The following is a 17,951-nucleotide window of genomic DNA, read 5'->3' on the forward strand; positions in this document are numbered from 1 at the left end:
ATTGTAAACTCTGCATGCCACACTGTCTCTGTCACAACCTCTCAATTCTGTCATTGTGGCAGAAAAGCAGCCAAAGACAGCTGGTATCAAAAAGAGCCAGCTTGGCTAGAAATCCATGGTTTACTGAACCCTATTTCTAGAGCAATACAATTTAAGTCCTACTATGGTTTCAGTCAAATTCATGGGTATACTCTTGAATATTTCTTTCATACTAAAAATTATGGTTTCCTTTGTTAATTTAAATAAAATGATGACTTATATAAGTAGCACATCCAAACCTATTATTATTACTGAATATATATTGTTTATTAGAACTCCTTTCATTACAGATAAATTTTAAATTTCCCCTTTGTGTTTCTCTCTTACTCCTTTACAGAACTAGTCTGTTACTTTCATTGCAATGGCCTCTAAAATGCACTGAAAGTTATAAAACACCTTTTTTCTACAGCTTACATTTTTAAATTCCCAAGAAAATAAGCTTAGTTTCCAGTAGTAGTCTAAGAACTTTTTATTTTTTAAAGTTCCTAATTTTGATGTGAAAATTAGTTATTTTAATAGGAAGATAAATGTGCAGATTTTTTTTTGTAATTTCAGCTAATATTATAATAATATGGCTCAACAAATGCAATTCAGCAGAAGTTCCAATTTTCCGCCTCAAATTATGTTTGTTTACTAGTCATGTTTGACTTCAGTATAAAACTGAATACAAATTTTAGACTTTGTAGAGATGAAATCCTTAGCACTACAATTCTCAAAAAGAAAGACACCAGTTTAATTTGATCTAGTCACATAATAAATTAATGAATAAAAAGATAAAAAGTCAAGAATGTATATAATTGGCCATGTACTAACTTGTTTTGGGTGTGAGGTAAACACTCAGAGCAGTAATAGCATCATTTGAAGGATCATGATACAGTTCAGTTACAAGAAGATCATTATCTTTCATCCGCAAGGGGAACTTCTGCATATCTAAAACATAGACAATTTAAACAGCATTAAAATAAATAGCATATCTATTTAAAACTGATAGGTAATGTTTTCTTGTTCTCATTTAAAAAATTACATTAAGCAGGAGCATTTTAAGTGACTGTACACTTACCTATGTAATATATCGATCCATTGTTACATCCCAGCAGAAGGAATGATCCAGCAGTGTCGTAACTAGTTATAGGAACAACATCTTGAACCTGATGTAGTAAGAGTATTATTAGATGTTAGATAGTAATTACAATTTCTGTTTTCTGGTCAATTTCCTCAAAACTTTGATTCTTCTGGTACAGAGGCAACCAACACCCAAATTTAGTAGGGCTTAGGAAATAAACTTTCTACAGGTGCATGCATGCACACACATATACACAAACACGCTATAGAGAACCCACCAATATACTTCCTTCAAAATATTTTTTTAATTGTATTTCCCACAGCAGTACTTTCCTTTCTCAATTTCAATGGGTTGTCTCCTCTTTTTTTGCATGTGATCACTAGATCGCAGCCCACTGGAACTGAAAGGCCAAGTCTGACCAGCTCCCTCTCTTTTCCCCTTCTCATACAAGAGATTAAACGACCTGTCCAAAGTCACACAGTAAGCCAGTGATAGAATTAGAACTAGTAAACAAAGCAACTGATTTCCAGAAAGTACTTGGTCCCTTGATAATTTATTATTTCTCTGAAAAGGTGGTATTCTCTATTTTTCATTCTCCTTATTAAAGATTACTTGCTTTCTAGGAAATGGCAAGGCAAACAAAGTCTCATATGCATTTATTTTTTTAAAGTACAGGAATAAAAAAATTAGTTTTTCCAGGAAAATCAATCTAGTTTACAAATTAATACCTTTCCATATTTGCACTAAAAGAAACAGCAAAGGGCTTGAATTTTACCACAAAACAAAACAAAAGCAAACAAACAAAACCATAAAAGTGTGGGCGTGGTGGCTCACGCCTGTAATCCCAGCACTTTGGGAGGCCGAAGCGGGCAGATCGCCAGAGGTCGGGAGTTCAAAATCAGCCTAGCTAACATAGTGAAACCCTGTCTCTACTAAATATACAAAATTAGCTGGGTGTAGTGGCGTAAGCCAGTAATCCCATCTACTCGGGAGGCTGAGGCAGAAGAATCACTCGAACCCGGGAGGCAGAGGTTGCGGTGAGCCGGGATCGTGCCACTGCATTCCAGCCTGGGCAACAGAGTGAGACTTGGTCTTCAAATTAAAAAAAACAAAAAAACAAAAAAAAAGTGTTTGCTAGGATAGTCGCAATACTATTTTAGTAGAGTACTATTCTACTCTTCATCAAAATTGATCTTTCCTGTTTAGAGCCAGGCCAGACATGCCTATTAAGCTTCTTCATAGATGGCACTTAAATGAATTATTAGACACCAAGTTTTGCTTCCAAGTCTAAAAAATGTCCAATAATTTAAAAGTTAAAAATGTTAAGGGACTTTTACTTTCATATACTATATCTGGCTTTCATTTGAAAAGTTAAAATCTAAACATTATCTGCTTAACATTTAAGTACTTTTTATGTACCACATATTATCCAAGAGAACAAACACTGAACTAGAGATAAGGGATGTGGGGTATCTCCTTGCTCTCTAGGAGCTGGTAAACTTGTGAGAAAGAAAAATAACAAACAATTGTAGTGTGTCAGGCACTACAATAGACTAAATACAATCAGAGGAGAGAGGGGAAGAATTGACATCTCAATGCTGGTGGGTGAAGAGCAAAGATCAAGGAAGGGTTCACAGAGGAAGTGAAGCTTGAACACTGAAGTCAACTATGAGTTAAGTAGGGCAAGGGGAAAGGGAATATCTGAAGAGCAAGTGAAAAAGCACAGAATCTAGTTTCATTCTAATTAAAAACAGGAATAACTAAAACTTGGAAATAATGATTCCTCTAAGCTCTTCCTGATATAACCCTAATTTCTCTATGTACCCTCTCAATGTCATGCAGTTATGAGTTACACTAGAAATATCTCAAAGAACTCAATTGTCATGCCCTATCCTGAGGTCAGGCTTTTAATTAAAGCTAATGCCAAAACATTTTATACCAGGTAAACATTAAGCACTTTTCAGTGATATCGGTAAAGATGTCTAAAGGATGGAGGGGAGACTGCTTTACACACCACTAACCAATTTTCTTACCCAAGTTAACTAAATCATCTTAGCTCTAGCACTAAAGGAAAGGGCTTAAACTCCTACCCCAGAATCTTCATGGCAGGAAAATGGGGACAGATAAGGCCATGAGATTCTTCTCCCTTTGGACACTTTTTTCTTTTTTTCAATGAAAGAGCAGGAGGAGCCTAGCATTTCCCAAGGCACAAAGGCAAACATTTTAACCATTTATTCTCCGGGAGGATGGGCGCTAGGATTAAAGCCTTGCTACTTCCTTTTCTGTAACCCTTAATCATGATCTGCTTTTCTTTCCATGTCTACCCCTCAGTACAGGGAGAACAGAGAAAGCAGAGGATAAGCAGAATCACAGTGAGTTAGAACTGCCGAGTTCTTCTCTCCTAGCACAAGCAAGGAAGCAGCCACTGTGTAGCCTCCTCTTCTTTATCCTAACAACTTCATGGCAAGAATCCAAGAAACCATACTGATTAGTATGCATGGTTCAGTCATGTGGTCACAAATAAAATATGGAAGTGGATTTTTCTCTTATAAGGTAGCACACAGTGATTACCACTAATCTCTACATGTAAATTTAAATGTTTTACAGTTTTAAAATACCAGTCTATCTTCCCATATAAGGCCCCTAGAATCTTTTAACTACAATCTCTATACCTGTAAACTCATCATTATTTTTTACAGGATGTTTTAACCTTCATCCATTAATTTTCAAATAATCACTTACCTAAATTTACCATCGTATTTACCACTTCCCAATTTCCTAATCACTGCTTAATGCATTCCATTTCTTCCCCTTCAAATACAACCTTCTTCTCAAAAGGCATTTTTCTTTAGTAGTCCTTTCATTGAGGGTTATTGAGTGAGAAATTCTCTCTGAAAAAAACCCTTCTCATCCAGGTAGTTTTGCTGTGTATAAAAACCTAGGTTGAAAGTTACTTTCTCTGCCATTTGGAGAATGGCCATAGTCTTCTTCTGGTGTCTACTACTGGTGATGAGGAATCTGCTCAAAGTCTAATTATAGGCAAACTGTCACTATTCTGTGAATACTTTTTATCGTAATGTATCTTTTATTACAGCACATTTAAACATTTAGGCTGCCAAGACTTGGTACATTTCTTTAATCAATAAATTCATGTCCTTTTTCATTTCTCCAAAATGTTAGCCACTGTTATCTTTTCCAATATGGCTCCTCTAGCCTGTTCCTACATGAAATACTTTCTCACTTTTTCCTCCTTTTTCATATTTTCTATCTCACTCTCTTGGCTAAACTGGAAATGATTTTCTCAGATGTGTCTGTCAATTTACTAATTTTCTTTTAGCTCTGCTTCTATTTAACCATTAAATAAATTTTTAAAAAATTTTCAATGATCTTTTAATTTTTAGTGTTTTATTTCCCTCCATTTTCTGATTTGTCCTATTCCTTCAATACAGCAGCTTTCTAATTGTTCCATTATTTCCAATTTGGGGATTGCAAATTTTTTATGTTTGATGACTTTTCATCATTTGTTTCCATGTGAAGTTTATAAGTTTTGGGAGGTTATTTTAGTAGAAATTACTCCTTTGACAGGATTCTTGTGTGCTCTCTTTCGTGAAAGTGTTCTAACTGGTGTCATGTCTGTATATAGAAATGTAATTGGTCCTAAATCAGTATCTCAAATTGGAGCTCTCATACAACAAAGGCAAGTCTTTGTGCTTCAATTCACTCCTAATTTGAATATGTTGGTTTCAGTTTCTAATGGTTTACTCTTGCATCTCCATTTCCCATTCCAAGACACCAAACACACATCAAACTTTCTTGTTCCAAGACTACTGGGCAAACTTTTCCCAGTGTTCTCAGGGAATGAGAAACTTAAACCTTCAGATTTTTGCAGGAGGCTCAATTTCTACTGTCCCATGAAATCATGCCAGCTTTTGCTAAAATCCCAGATCCCAGAGACTTTACTTTGGTATGTGGTATGCAAGTGTGTATAAACAAACTAGTCAATTAACATAATTTAATACATAGTATAACAATATACATTGTTTCAATATTTGTATCTAATATTTCTATGTATAAATTTAGAATGTCTAAATCTAAGTAAGAATCTCATATTTCTTACTATAAATTCTGTAAGTAAGCAAACAGATCATACTTAAGAAAGCAGTCAAGACATCATACTGAGAAGTCAATCCTCTCTCTCTCCAACAAAATGTGGACCCAGGATTCCAATGCCTGCCTTATTCCTATTTCTAATATGCGGAGGTCTGTAAACCTATCACACACACAAAAAAAGTTTGCTTCTAACAGCAGTGCTACAGGTGCCTCACAACAGGAAAGAGAAAAGCTAAATTAAACAAAACTCCCAAATTCTTGTCCAGCCTAGTCCATCAGATCACAGAAATTCACTTTGAATTCTTCTTCCCAGAACCAGTATTTCCTCCCCAAACTCAGCCTCCACTGTGTACTTAGAGGCTAGGCTATCACTCAGATGGTACTATGGCTGAAGATCTCTATTTCTCAGAATACACATAGAGTTATCTGATTCTTTAGGAAGTAAAGTAGATAAGGCCTTTCTAGAGCTAACTTCCAAAGCTCTCTGCTTCGATCTGAGAATGAAACATGTATAATCCATGTTTCCAATACAAATCTAAATTTAAAATATCAACTTGGGAAATAGTGCCTAAAAATTGCTCTTATGCTATGTAACAGCCTAGGCTACCTACTTGACAATACCAATTAATTCCTTATTAATCTTCTTTTGTAACATAATTTTGTGTGTGTGGGTGGGGTGGGGGTGGAATTAAACAAAAAATGGAAACAAGAAACAGAAACATTTCTTTAAATTTTTTTTTTTACTTTTATCTTACCCGAATCAGACTCAATGCTTTTATAACATTTTCATTAATATTTTATTGAAACTGTCCTCATGATTTTGCAAAAAGCTTTTAAGATTACATACAAACCTGGTTCATCTGACTCAAATACTTAAAATCAACCTTGATTATGTAACTAAAGAACTACATGGAATCCCAGGTCTACTGCAAATATACTATTTATAATCTCTGCAGTACTTGATAATAGTCTTCAATGCCTTTCTCTTTACTCCTTCCTTACCCTTCTGTCACAGAGAAAGAAATGTCTCTACTCCCTGTGGGGTCAACCCTTCTAACTGTGCTATAGATTCCACATACACTCTTCACTTTTATGGGACCAGAAATAATCTCCATTCTTTCAATCTTCAGGTCCTTCCAGCAACTCTTCTCTCTAGCTACAAGTGTGCTCAAGCCTGTCCTAACCTAGAGGAAAAATAAAGCACCAAGTATCTTTTTTTTCAAACCAGCATTGATCCTTAAGCCATCACTTTGATTCTCTGCTTTCCTTCACCACCAAACTTCTTGAAAGGTATTTGAATCTGCTGTCTCCTTTCTCTGATCTTTTACTTCCTCATTTCCTGCCATCTAGCTTTCTTCCACCAACACCTAACATCTATATTTGAAAATGAAATCTACTGCCAAAATTAATGTCATTTCTCAATCATGTCATGTGTCTTTGGCTCTTCGTCGTCTATCCTGTCCCCTTAAATGCTAACGTTCCCCCAAAGTTCTAATTTGGACTTTGCTTTCTTTCTATATACCCACTCAATGGAAAATCTTATCAATTTTCTTATCACATAAATATTATGGAATCTAAAGATTTCTTACCCTTTCTTCTTTCCTAAATTCCAAAGGAGTACTTCCAACTATATAACTAACAGCTACACTTGAATAATCATAGGAATCTCTAAGTAAACGTATTAATCAATTTGACCATTCTTCACCCGACCCACCAGCCTATCTGCTTCTCTTCCCACGTTTCCTATCAATTCAAAATACTACCAGCTACTGGATTGCCAAACTAGAAACCCAAAAATAGAAATACATTTCTCTTTCTTCAATTTCCCACATCAATCAGATAGCAGACCTGTCATTTTAGGAAGGTCTATGAAATATTTTTCAAATGTACTCATCTTTGCCACCTCGACCACCACTGCCATTAGTTGAAGTGCTCTGCCTCTCGATTGCTGTATTGCTGTAGTAGATACCCTCCTGATCTCCAGTCCACCTTTCATTTTAGCAACCACTGTTATCTTTCCAAAACATGGATCTGCTTATGTCACTCCCTGCTTAAAGTCCTTAATTCTTCCTCTTTCCTTTAAGAATCAGGTATTAACCTTTTTAAAGTCTTACCTCTTTCTTACTCCTCTCAAGTACTTGAGAATATTTAGCGTGCTATCATCTCTGAACAGATTATGGGTTTTCACACAGATCTGTGCTCCTGTTCAGGAAATAAAATTTGCCTGGACTACCATGCTAAGGCATTGAACTTCGAACATTTAAAATAAATGGAGAAATGCCAAACCACAGTTTAAAAAACTCACTTATTTTCCAAAGTAACTTAAACTCTTGAAAATATGCTCAAATATGCATCTAGTAAAAAAATTGACCACTACATTTATTCAATATTTGTATAATCGAAACCAGAAACAATATTCTACAAGGTAAAAAAGATACATAATCAGCATACGTTTCAGAAATATTTTAACTTCTGTAATATGCTTTAGTTAAAACTAACCTGCCAGTGCTGAGTGACAGCATTCCACACTCCCACTTTCCCTGTATGACTCGTGGCCACCAACTGGTTACCAATAAAGAAGAGAGCATCTACAGGAACACCCAGGCTGAACACTCCTTAAATGACAATAAACAATGAAAAGGTTAATCAGTCACCATTTTTATAATTAATCAAAACCTGGATTAAAAACATCTTAAAGGTGACTAATTTAAACCTATTCTCATTACTACAAACTATGTGCTATACGTGTTTGGGGACCAGAAATAAGAAACTCACAAGCTCTTAAGCAGCTTACAGAACTACTAACGAAAGGAAGAATCTGCCCCAAGCCATCTCACAGTGCTCTAACACCTTATCCTGAAGCTTGGTTCCTAACCTCAGTTGATCATCAAAATAACCTGATTGACAGATTTAAAATAAACAAAACCAAACAAAAAGGATGCTGGGATCCATGCCAGACTCACTAAATCAGAAAACCTACTGTACTGTTACAAAATCCATAGGCGAGTTAGATGCAGCTTGTCCATAGACCCGATATTTAGGAACTAGTGATCTGAACACACAGACTTGGCAACCTCAACTATCCACAATGTGTCTAAATTCTGGAAATAAGCAAAAAGGAGAAAAAAGCAGCAAGAAGGCAGGCAATACTAAAAACAAACATTTGGGCCTTTTACTCAGAGCTTATTTTAAACCCCATGTTTTCCAGCACTGCAATCTCAATTTAATTAATTCAAAAGACACTACATTAGGCTTTAGGATTAAAAAACATAAGAAGATGAGATGTTACTAAGAACTTACATTTTAGTAGAGAAAAAAATGCAACCAATTATAATTTGATACAATAACAGAAGGATGCACAGGGCACAATAGTATCTACGGGGTAAAAGAGGACATATAAAGGTGGTTGAAAATATATCTTAGAAAAGAAGCCATCTGAGTTGGAGTTTTTAAAGGTTAATAGGAGTCCATCTAATTGGGAGACTGAATAATGGCAAGCTCAGGGAATCTGAGCAAACAGAAGATAAGTGTAGGTGAGCGAGGTTGTAATGAGCACATATCACACATCAACAGCAAAAGACCCAACAATGCCTAAGCAGAGAATTCTAGGCTCACCTTGGTATGGCATATTGGCCTTATACAGTTTTCTCTCTTTAGCAGAGTACTGCAGTAGGAGTCAGGAGAACCTGGGTTGGGATCCTGGCTCTCAGAGTACCTTTGTTTGCCACTTTTTTGGTTCTTATCTCAACTACAAAATAGGGTTTAAGCTAAATGTTTCAATGATCACTTGAGCTTAAAAATGTTATAACTGGCCAGGCACGATGGCTCACGCCTGTAATCCAGCACTTCGGGAGGCCAGGGAGGGTGGATCACTTGAGGTCAGGAGTTCAAAACCAGCCTGGGCAACATAGTGAAACTCCATCTCTACCAAAAATACAAAAATTAGCTGGGTATGGTAGCACATGCCTGTAATGCCAGCTACTGGGGAGGCTGTGGCAAGAGAATTGCTTGCACCCAGAGGCAGAGGTTACAGTGAGCTGAGACCACACCAGTGCACTCCAGCCTGGGTGACAGAGCAAGACACTGTCTCAAAAAAAAAGTTATAATCGAATTCTAGCACTTAAATAGCATTATCTTAATTATTTGAAAAACACTTTATGGGAAATATATTTTTATCTAATAATGCTGGGAAATAAGTCTCACCTCTAAAATACTATTTTATATAGATCTTTGGCTGCTTCAAGTATCAAGTTTATTTATTTTTAAAAAGTACCTGTGCCAATACAAACAACTTCGTCAGCATTTAGCTGAGAAAAAAATGCATGAAACCTTGAAGCACTCATGGGAAAAACAAAGCAACTGAATGCAATTATAACATGCTTTAAAAGCATAAGCCAGAAAGATTACTGATTTCTTTTGAATCTTATGCTAGTGCTAGGTATTCTCTTTTTGTTCAGAACTGTACTATACAGAAGACCAGTGACAAATAACACCTTGAAAACTTTTAATCAGTCTTGTAAAAGCAAGGCATCTAGCAAGAAGATGATACATGACAAAAAGAAACCAAACAAAAAACCTGCTAAGTATTGCCAGAAATATATTTTATATAAACATTTTAATTATATGTATAAAATCCATAATTATACAAGCATGCATATGAAACACATTATCTCAGCCCAAAAAGCTAGAACAAAATAAAGTACAACACACACACACACAGAGCTAAGTCCTTTGCCCAGAATTGGTTAAGAAATGAACCTGCCACTTCAAAGCATAAAGTCATCAGTTCACATTGTATATACAATTTTAGGGATTCTACATAATAGTACTTTACTGATGATAACAAACAAAGTGAACATGTTTTAGAACATGTGAAGCCAACTGTATTCAGTATCATAGGCTATGTGAAAGGCAGAAATGAAAACAGGAAAACCAACTAACATCGATTACTCCAGAGAAGGATGAGGTTCTCGGAAATCAAGGAAGACACTCTGAATGGTCTCACGAAATTTAAAATGTCACTCCTGCTTAGGCTCAACAATCCTGAGCACCAGTGACAGGGAAGACTACAGTATAAATAATGACCAGTTCCTGTCTTAAGGGGCCCTCTTGGTAAAATATTGCTTATAGCAGCAACCCAGTAACTCTGTCTTATCTAAGTTATAATGAAGGGAGTTCAGCGTCTGGGAGAGCCCTATCATGGATATACCACCCCTAACAATTTTCTTTGGATAGTGTTGTCATGTTCTGAAGAACATTTGTTAACAACAAATGGCTTCTTTTACAAGGCATGAACAAATTACTACTGTACCAGCTCATAACATAGCTACCTATCACATTAGCCTTTGAACATTAAGCAAGTAATAAAATTTCCTTCACTTATTGGTATGTTTCCAATAGTTACTTGAAAAAGGAAAAAGAAATCATAACTAGTTAACCTTCTGTTTAATTACCAGTGTATTATAATTTCAAAATTGTTTATGTTACTTTTTTTTTTTCCTAAAGTTGTTTGGGAGGACTTAAGCTGTCGACCACGATAGAATAAATGGCACCCGATTATTCTCCACTTCAAAACAACAAAAAAATTGGACAAAATACATGAAACAATTGTTTTTAGGTATTGGACAACAGGCAGCAGAGGACCTGACAGACGGAAACACACTGACAAGCCCCCACATTCCCCCCGGCTTTCTGCATAAGAGTACTTTCTATCACAGCATAGAAAGGTGAGACCCAAGTGATACGGTTTGGTTCTGTGCCCCACCCAAATCTCATCTTGTAGCTCCCATAATTCCCAGGTGTTGTGAGAGGAACCCCATGGGAAATGACTGAATCATGGGGACAGGTCTTTCCTGTGTCGTTCTCGTGATAGGGAATGGATTGTCTCAAGAGATCTGGTTTTAAAAACAGGAGTTTCTCTGCATAAGCTCTCTTTGCCTGCTGCCACCAACGTAAGATGTGACTTGCTCCTCCTTGTCTTCTGCCATGATTGTGAGGACTCCCCAGTCTGTGGAACTGTAAGTCCAATTAAACCTCTTTCTTTTGTGAATTTCCCAGTCTTGGGTGTCTTTATCAGCAGTGTGAAAACGGACTAATACACCAAATAAAGAGAGATGATTTCCCTGAACTGAGGAGACAAAGAACTTGAGGCTAGAATTTGTAGGTACAGTACAAAAAGGAAGGGAACCGTGCCACAGTGTGGAAGGGGTGGCATAAAAGTTGCATAAGCGTTTCCCTAAGACCCTGGCTAAGGCCACACTGCACCTGGGCAGGGCAAGAATCTCCAAGGAAAGAAAGGCTGCTGGCCGGGTGCAGAGGCTCACACCTGTAATCCCAGCACTTTGGGAGGCCGAGGCAGGCGGATTACGAGGTCAAGAGATGGAGACCATCCAGTCAACATGGTGAAACCTGTCTCTACTAAAAATACAGAAATTAGCTGGGTGTGGTGGCACATGCCTGTAGTCCCAGCTACTTGGGAGGGAGGCTGAGACAGGAGAATCCCTTGAACCTGGGAGGCGGAGGTTGCAGTAAGCCAAGATCGCGCCACTACACTCCAGCCTGGCAACAGAGCGAGACTCCGAAAAAAAAAAAAAGAAGGAAGACAGGACAGGACAGGACAGGACAGGACAGGACAGGACAAGACAAAGACAAAGACAAAGACAAAGACAAAGACAAGACAAGACAAGACAAGAGAAAAAAAGGCAGGCAGGCAACTTTAGGCCTAAGAGGTAACTGGAGATATCAGATATCACAGATCATGTGTGGGTAGATCGAGTAGTTCCAAATCAATACAAGTAGAGAGTTCTTGCTGAGCCCCTCAGGCATTCAGTTAAATAAGATTCCAGAAAAGCAACATCTTAAAAATAAGGACTACACCCTTGAAAAGAAGCCCTGCCCTAAAATTAAAAATAAAGCTAGAAGAGGCTACCTACCCCTAACAAAGTACTGAAACAAGCCTAACAGGTTCAAGATCCTTCCGTAATTTAATTGCCCACCAGAACAAAGCTCACAACTTTTAAAGGACGGCAACATGATTCATAACCCTACAAAATGTATCACACACACGTGTACAGCACATAATCAAAACTCTCTAGACATGTGAAACAGGAAAATGTGACCCAAAATAAAAACATGATAACCAGATATTGATATCAGCAGACAAAAACTTTAACAAATTAAATATCTATTATAAATACTAAAAGTGAGCATAATGAACAAAATAAATCTTAGCAGAAGAAACAAACTAGAAAATGGAATCAAAAAATAATGCTAGAGTTAAAAAGTCCAACATTTCAAATGAAAATTCACTAGATGAACTTAACTGCAGATTGAATACTGCAGAAGTATAAAAGACATTAAAGGTAGATCAATAAAAGATATCTAAACTGAAGAATAGAGAAGAAAAAAATGAAATAAAAAATCAGGGCTCCCACAACTTCAGGTTAATAAAGTGATCTAGAAAGCTCAAAAGTAGGAAGAGGGAGGGAGCAAGGGAGAGATGGAGAAAAGAGGAAGGAGGACAGGTACAGGCCTCCCTCAACTGTGTCAACCAAAAATAATGTCTCTAGACATTTCCAAATGTCCCTTAGTGGATAAGATTTCCTTAGTTGTGAAACATAAATCTAGAATATGTAAAAAAAATTTACAAATAAGTAACAGGATGACAACTTCATCAAAAAGGGGGCAAATGATTTAGAGACACTTCTCAAAATATACAAATGGTCATTAAGTACAGGAAAAGATGCTCAATATTATTAATCATCAAAAAAATGCAGTTAAAGCCACAATTAAAAGCACCGAACCATTAAAATCCACAGTGATGGTTCAAATTAAAAAGACTGACAATACTAAGTGTTGATTAGCATGTGGAGCAGCTGCAACTTTCACACACTGCAAGTAAAAATGTAAAAAGGTACTTTTGGAAAACAGTTTGGCAGTTTTTTGTAACCTTAAACATTCACTTTCCATATGACTAAGAAATTCCACTCCTATATATTTGCCTTAAGAAAGGATATGTCCACAGAAAGACTTCTACTTGAATGTTAACTGCAGCTTTATTCATAGTATCTCCAAATTAGAAATAAGCCAAGTGTCTATCAACAGGTGAATGGATAAACAAATTCTGCCATATTATTTCAATGGAATACTACTCAGCAATAAAAAGGAACAGACAACTGATACATGCAACAACATGGATGAATTTCAAAAGCATTAAGTTTAATAAAAAGCCAGGCACAAAAGAATACATACTATATAATTCTACTCCTGAAATTCTAGATAAAGGAAATCTAACCTATGGTGACAAAAAGCCTAAACTGCATAAACAATGCAGCTTATGTTGAACACTTTCTTTCCTTCTGGGAATCTGGAATCTCGATACATACTAGGCAAAGGATGCTGACATAACTGGCCTCTGGTAATGATCTGGAAAACCAAGTTTCTAGTAAGTTTCTCCGACAGATATTTCACAAGTATTGTCACAATTTGTTGCTGTAGGAATTAAGCACATCCTGAGAGACTCCACTAGAAGAGAACTCTTAGAAGCTTGCTCCTGGTTTCCTTCAGACTTTGACCCATGTGTCTTTTGTTGTTGTTGATTCTTTGTATGCTTTCATTGCAATAAATCATAGCTCTAAGTACCTCTATACGCTGAGTCCTGTGAGTCCTCCTAGCAAATCACTGAATCCAGGAGTGGTCTTACGACTCTTCACACAGATATAAAATTCTGCAGTTCAGTTAAGGGGTCCACATTAGATATATAAACATGCAAGCCATCGGCATATAGAAAGCATTCACAAAGGCTTTAAGATCATGAACAGAATAAATACAAAAGATGGAGTCCAAGGACTGGGCCCTGAGGTACGCCAATGTTGTGTGGTCAGGCAAATAAGGAAGAACTATCAAAAGGAACTAAGAAGAAACACAGAACTAGGATGAAAATCAGTACAACAAGGTGTCCTGGAAGGCAAAAGAAGAAAGTCTTCAAAGGCAAAGGAGTAATTAAGCAATATAAAACATACCAGACAACAGCTCTAGTAAGAGAAAGACTAGGATCTGATCATGGGATTTAGCAGAACAGAGATCATGGGTGACACTATCAATAGTTTTATGGATTGGTTGAGGGGAAAAGCACAATTAGAGCAAGTCTGAGAGAGAAGATGACATGGAAACAGTAAGATGAGATAACTACTCTCTCTCTACTGGTGCCTTGATACTGGCCTACTCACAGCCTTTAGAACTGTGACAAATAGATTTATAGAATAGATCTATCAGCCACCAAGAATACGTTTTCGTTACAGCAGCCCAAATGGATTGAGGCCCACTAGCTTTAAGAGAAGCAAAAAAAAAAAAAAAAAAGGAGGAATTTAGAAGAGAATGTAGGGTAGTCTTTGTTATTGCTTTTAAGGCTGAATTACTGCACGAATGTATGCTGATGAAAATGATGCCACAGAGTGGGAAATTTTTATTGATTTAGGAGAGAGGGGGAATTGCAATGTACTCGAGGAGTGAGGGGAAATAGCATCTAGTAGACAACTGGAGAAACTGGCCCTAGGTAAGAGCAGAGAAAATTTAATCACAGTAACAACAGAAACAATGGAAAATATCAGAACTGATACACATGTGACGATAACAACTTAGGGAAAATTTCTCCTGGTTTTCTCTATTTTCTCAATGAGAATGAGAGAGGTGTTGTAAGTTTACGGAGAAAGAAAAAATTATGAAGTATCACCCAGGAGAGTAACAGAGAGAACCAAAAAGGATTATATAGTAGGATTGCTGGGTAGCTTTAAAGGCACACTTGAGAATAGAGGTCAGGAATTGAGACAGCATTGGTGTGTGTGTGCATGTGTGGACATGTGCACGCACATTTCTTTTTCCCAGACATAATCAGCCATAGGGATGGACAGACCCAAGAAACTCGAGGCTCTGTGCTAAAGAGTGATTATAAGGACAGACTCCACATCTGACAAAAAGGGGAAGTGACCAATAAAGAGAATCCAGTGGGGTTGAAAAATTCAATCAGGGAACTGGAGCTTATAATAACTTCAAAGGAATGAAGGATAGTAACCCAGAGGGCAGCTGAAGGCTATGTCAAGTTTAAGTCTAGAAGGCATGAGATCCAAAACCAGAAGGGAGAGAAGGAAGGCTGGGAAAGAAGGAAAGGAAAATGGTCTAGAACAGTGGTTTTCAAAGTGTGGTCTTGGAAACATGGTTAGCTAAGACCCTTACCAGAAGTCTGAGAGGAAAAGACTATTTTCATGGTAACATGAAAAAAAATTTGCCTTTAAAAAATTTTTATTCTCTAAGAGTATACAGAGGAGTTTTCCAGAGGCTACATGACACGTGATGAGGTCACCATTAAGACGGCTAACAGAATCTGCAAATATATTTTTATTTTTTCCATAATTTTCTATAGTGGTGGGCTTACAGTATAACTAAACTTCCCAAGATTAACATAGTTTGTTCTAAATACTTCTAGTATGCTCTTATTAGCTATCTTCAGTTTATATCTGCTATAATCTCTGCAACCTCATTATTGTCCAATAAATTATTGTGAAATTCAAGTTTTCATGCACCTACAAAGAAGTACAAGAAATAAGTAAATACTGCTGTGTTGTTCTGCAATATTAGTATTAAAGATGTTTTGAAAGTTTTCTAAATTTTTATATTTTACCGAAAACTATTAAAAATTTTTTGTTCCACAATTTTAAAAAATATATTCTTACACGTAGTGATGGATCACTGGCTTTAAAAAGGAAAATTAGCACACTCGCCTGCTCAATCCATAGGTGCACCACCTAAGTCTAAAGATGCTGACAAAGAAAAATATGACAAATCAGAATTCTTTGACTCATAAAAGGAAAGACTCAAACAATTGAGCAAAACTGTAAATTTTTTTTTTTTTTTTTGAGACAGAGTGCCATTCTGTCGTCCAGGCTGGAGTGCAATGGTGTGATCTTGGCTCACTGCAACCTCCGCCTCCTGGATTCAAGCGATTCTCCTGCCTCAGCCTCCTGAGTAGCTGGGATTACAGGTACATGCCACCACGCCTGGCTAATTTTTATATTTTTAGTAAAGATGGAGTTTCACCATGTTGGTCAGGCTGGTCTCGAACTCCTGACCTCGTTATCCGCCCACCTCAGCCTCCCAAAGTGCTGGGATTACAGGCATCAGCTGCCATGCCCAGCCAATAAAAATTTTAAAATAACAAAGACTATTTTTCCCTCAAACTTTATAGATCTTAGCAACTTAACGTTATTGTGCTTTACGTAGCAAAACATTTTTGAATAGTATCATGTCAGTTGTAGGTTCACTGAGACTGAATACTCAAGAGTTTAAAGAAAAACAAATTGGCCAGGCACAGCGACTCACGCCTGTAATCCCAGCACTTTGGAAAGCCAAGGTAGGACGATCACTAAAGCTTAAGAATTTGAGACCTGGGCAACATAGTGAGACCCCATCTATACAATGATTAAAAAATGATAGCCAGGCATGGTGGTGTCTGCCTATAGTGTAGCTACTAAGGAGGCTGAGGTGTGAGGACTGCTTCAGTGCTTGAGTCCAGGAGGCTGAAGCTGCAGTGAGCTAGGATCACTTCACTGCACTCCAGCCTGTGTGACAGAACAAGACCCTGTCTCAGAAAAAAAAAAAAAAGGAAAGAAAAGAAGAAAAAGAAATTAAGTATTTTAAATAAAGATGTAAAAAACTCATTTAATCCAGAAATTGTTTGGTATAGACCTTCAAACTAGAAATGAAAAAGCTAATGAAGGATCTCAAAGGTAAGTTAAGACATCACAGTGGCTAGAGAAATACAACCAATTGCTAAGAGACTAATAAAGCCTTGAAAAGATGACAATGCTGAATGCCTGCTAGATGAAAAGTCCATGAAGAAATAACATGTTAACTTTTCAATACAGTAACTTTTCAATCTGAAAATCTGGCAGAGAGTCAATCTCTTGTCTGTAGAATTGTATTTTTGTCTTGCAAACTGATGAACATATAGATGTGGCTAGACCTGATATTTTACTTGTATCCAGCTGGTACTAGCTGGACCTGGTGTTTTACTTGTATCCATCTGGTATTAGCTTCAACTGATCATTAAAAATCCTTTATGTGAATGCACAGCTATAAACACAGGAAGTGCTGAAATAGTCAAAGTGGCTATTTCATGGCTTATTCGAGAACATCCGTGTTGACATTTACACCGATGATGCAAAGCAATGTTTGGTAAAAACAGCAGGTACCTTACTTAGCACAAACCAGGACAGTGGCACTAAACTTTACTAGTGACCACTGCATTCTTCTCTGCCATTGGCTTTCAAGAATATAAAAGGCCAAATCAAAGATTTAAAGATTAAATTAAAGATTAAAGATTTGGCCTTTTGTGTTCTTGAAAGTCTGTGGCAGAGAATGTAATGGTCACTAGTAACTAAAGAATGTCCTTGATGAAGCAGTAAAAATGTGTATTGACCAAAACTTAATTTCAATTATATATCTTAATATTCTGTGTGACTAAGTACTATGGCTATGTCAAGGAAAAAGCACCTTCACAATTGCTGGAGCAAAGAGCTACACACGCTGCTCTGTTCATTAAGTACCATTTTAATTTGAGATGACTATGGTTATTCAGAGTTGGGTGGCTGGCAGAACTATCCTCAAAAAATAAACAAAGTAAGCCTATTATTTGAAGGAAAACAACTGATGTTATTTGTTGCCAATGATAAAAATTCAACGTTTC

At 36.9% G+C, this 17,951-nt stretch overlaps 1 protein-coding gene across 1 annotated transcript in view; it reads right to left on the reverse strand.

Annotated features, from left to right (window-relative positions):
- Positions 1-17,951, reverse strand: part of KCTD3 (potassium channel tetramerization domain containing 3) — a 60,642-nt gene that overhangs the window by 20,947 nt on the left and 21,744 nt on the right. The window contains 3 exon segments of the mRNA XM_017870029.1: positions 853-969; positions 1,100-1,187; positions 7,712-7,827. Coding sequence (XP_017725518.1) covers positions 853-969; positions 1,100-1,187; positions 7,712-7,827 — 321 coding nt within the window.

The sequence above is a fragment of the Rhinopithecus bieti genome, unplaced genomic scaffold (genome assembly GCF_001698545.2).
Source record: "Rhinopithecus bieti isolate Rb0 unplaced genomic scaffold, ASM169854v2 scaffold_1673, whole genome shotgun sequence".
NCBI lineage: Eukaryota > Metazoa > Chordata > Mammalia > Primates > Cercopithecidae > Rhinopithecus > Rhinopithecus bieti.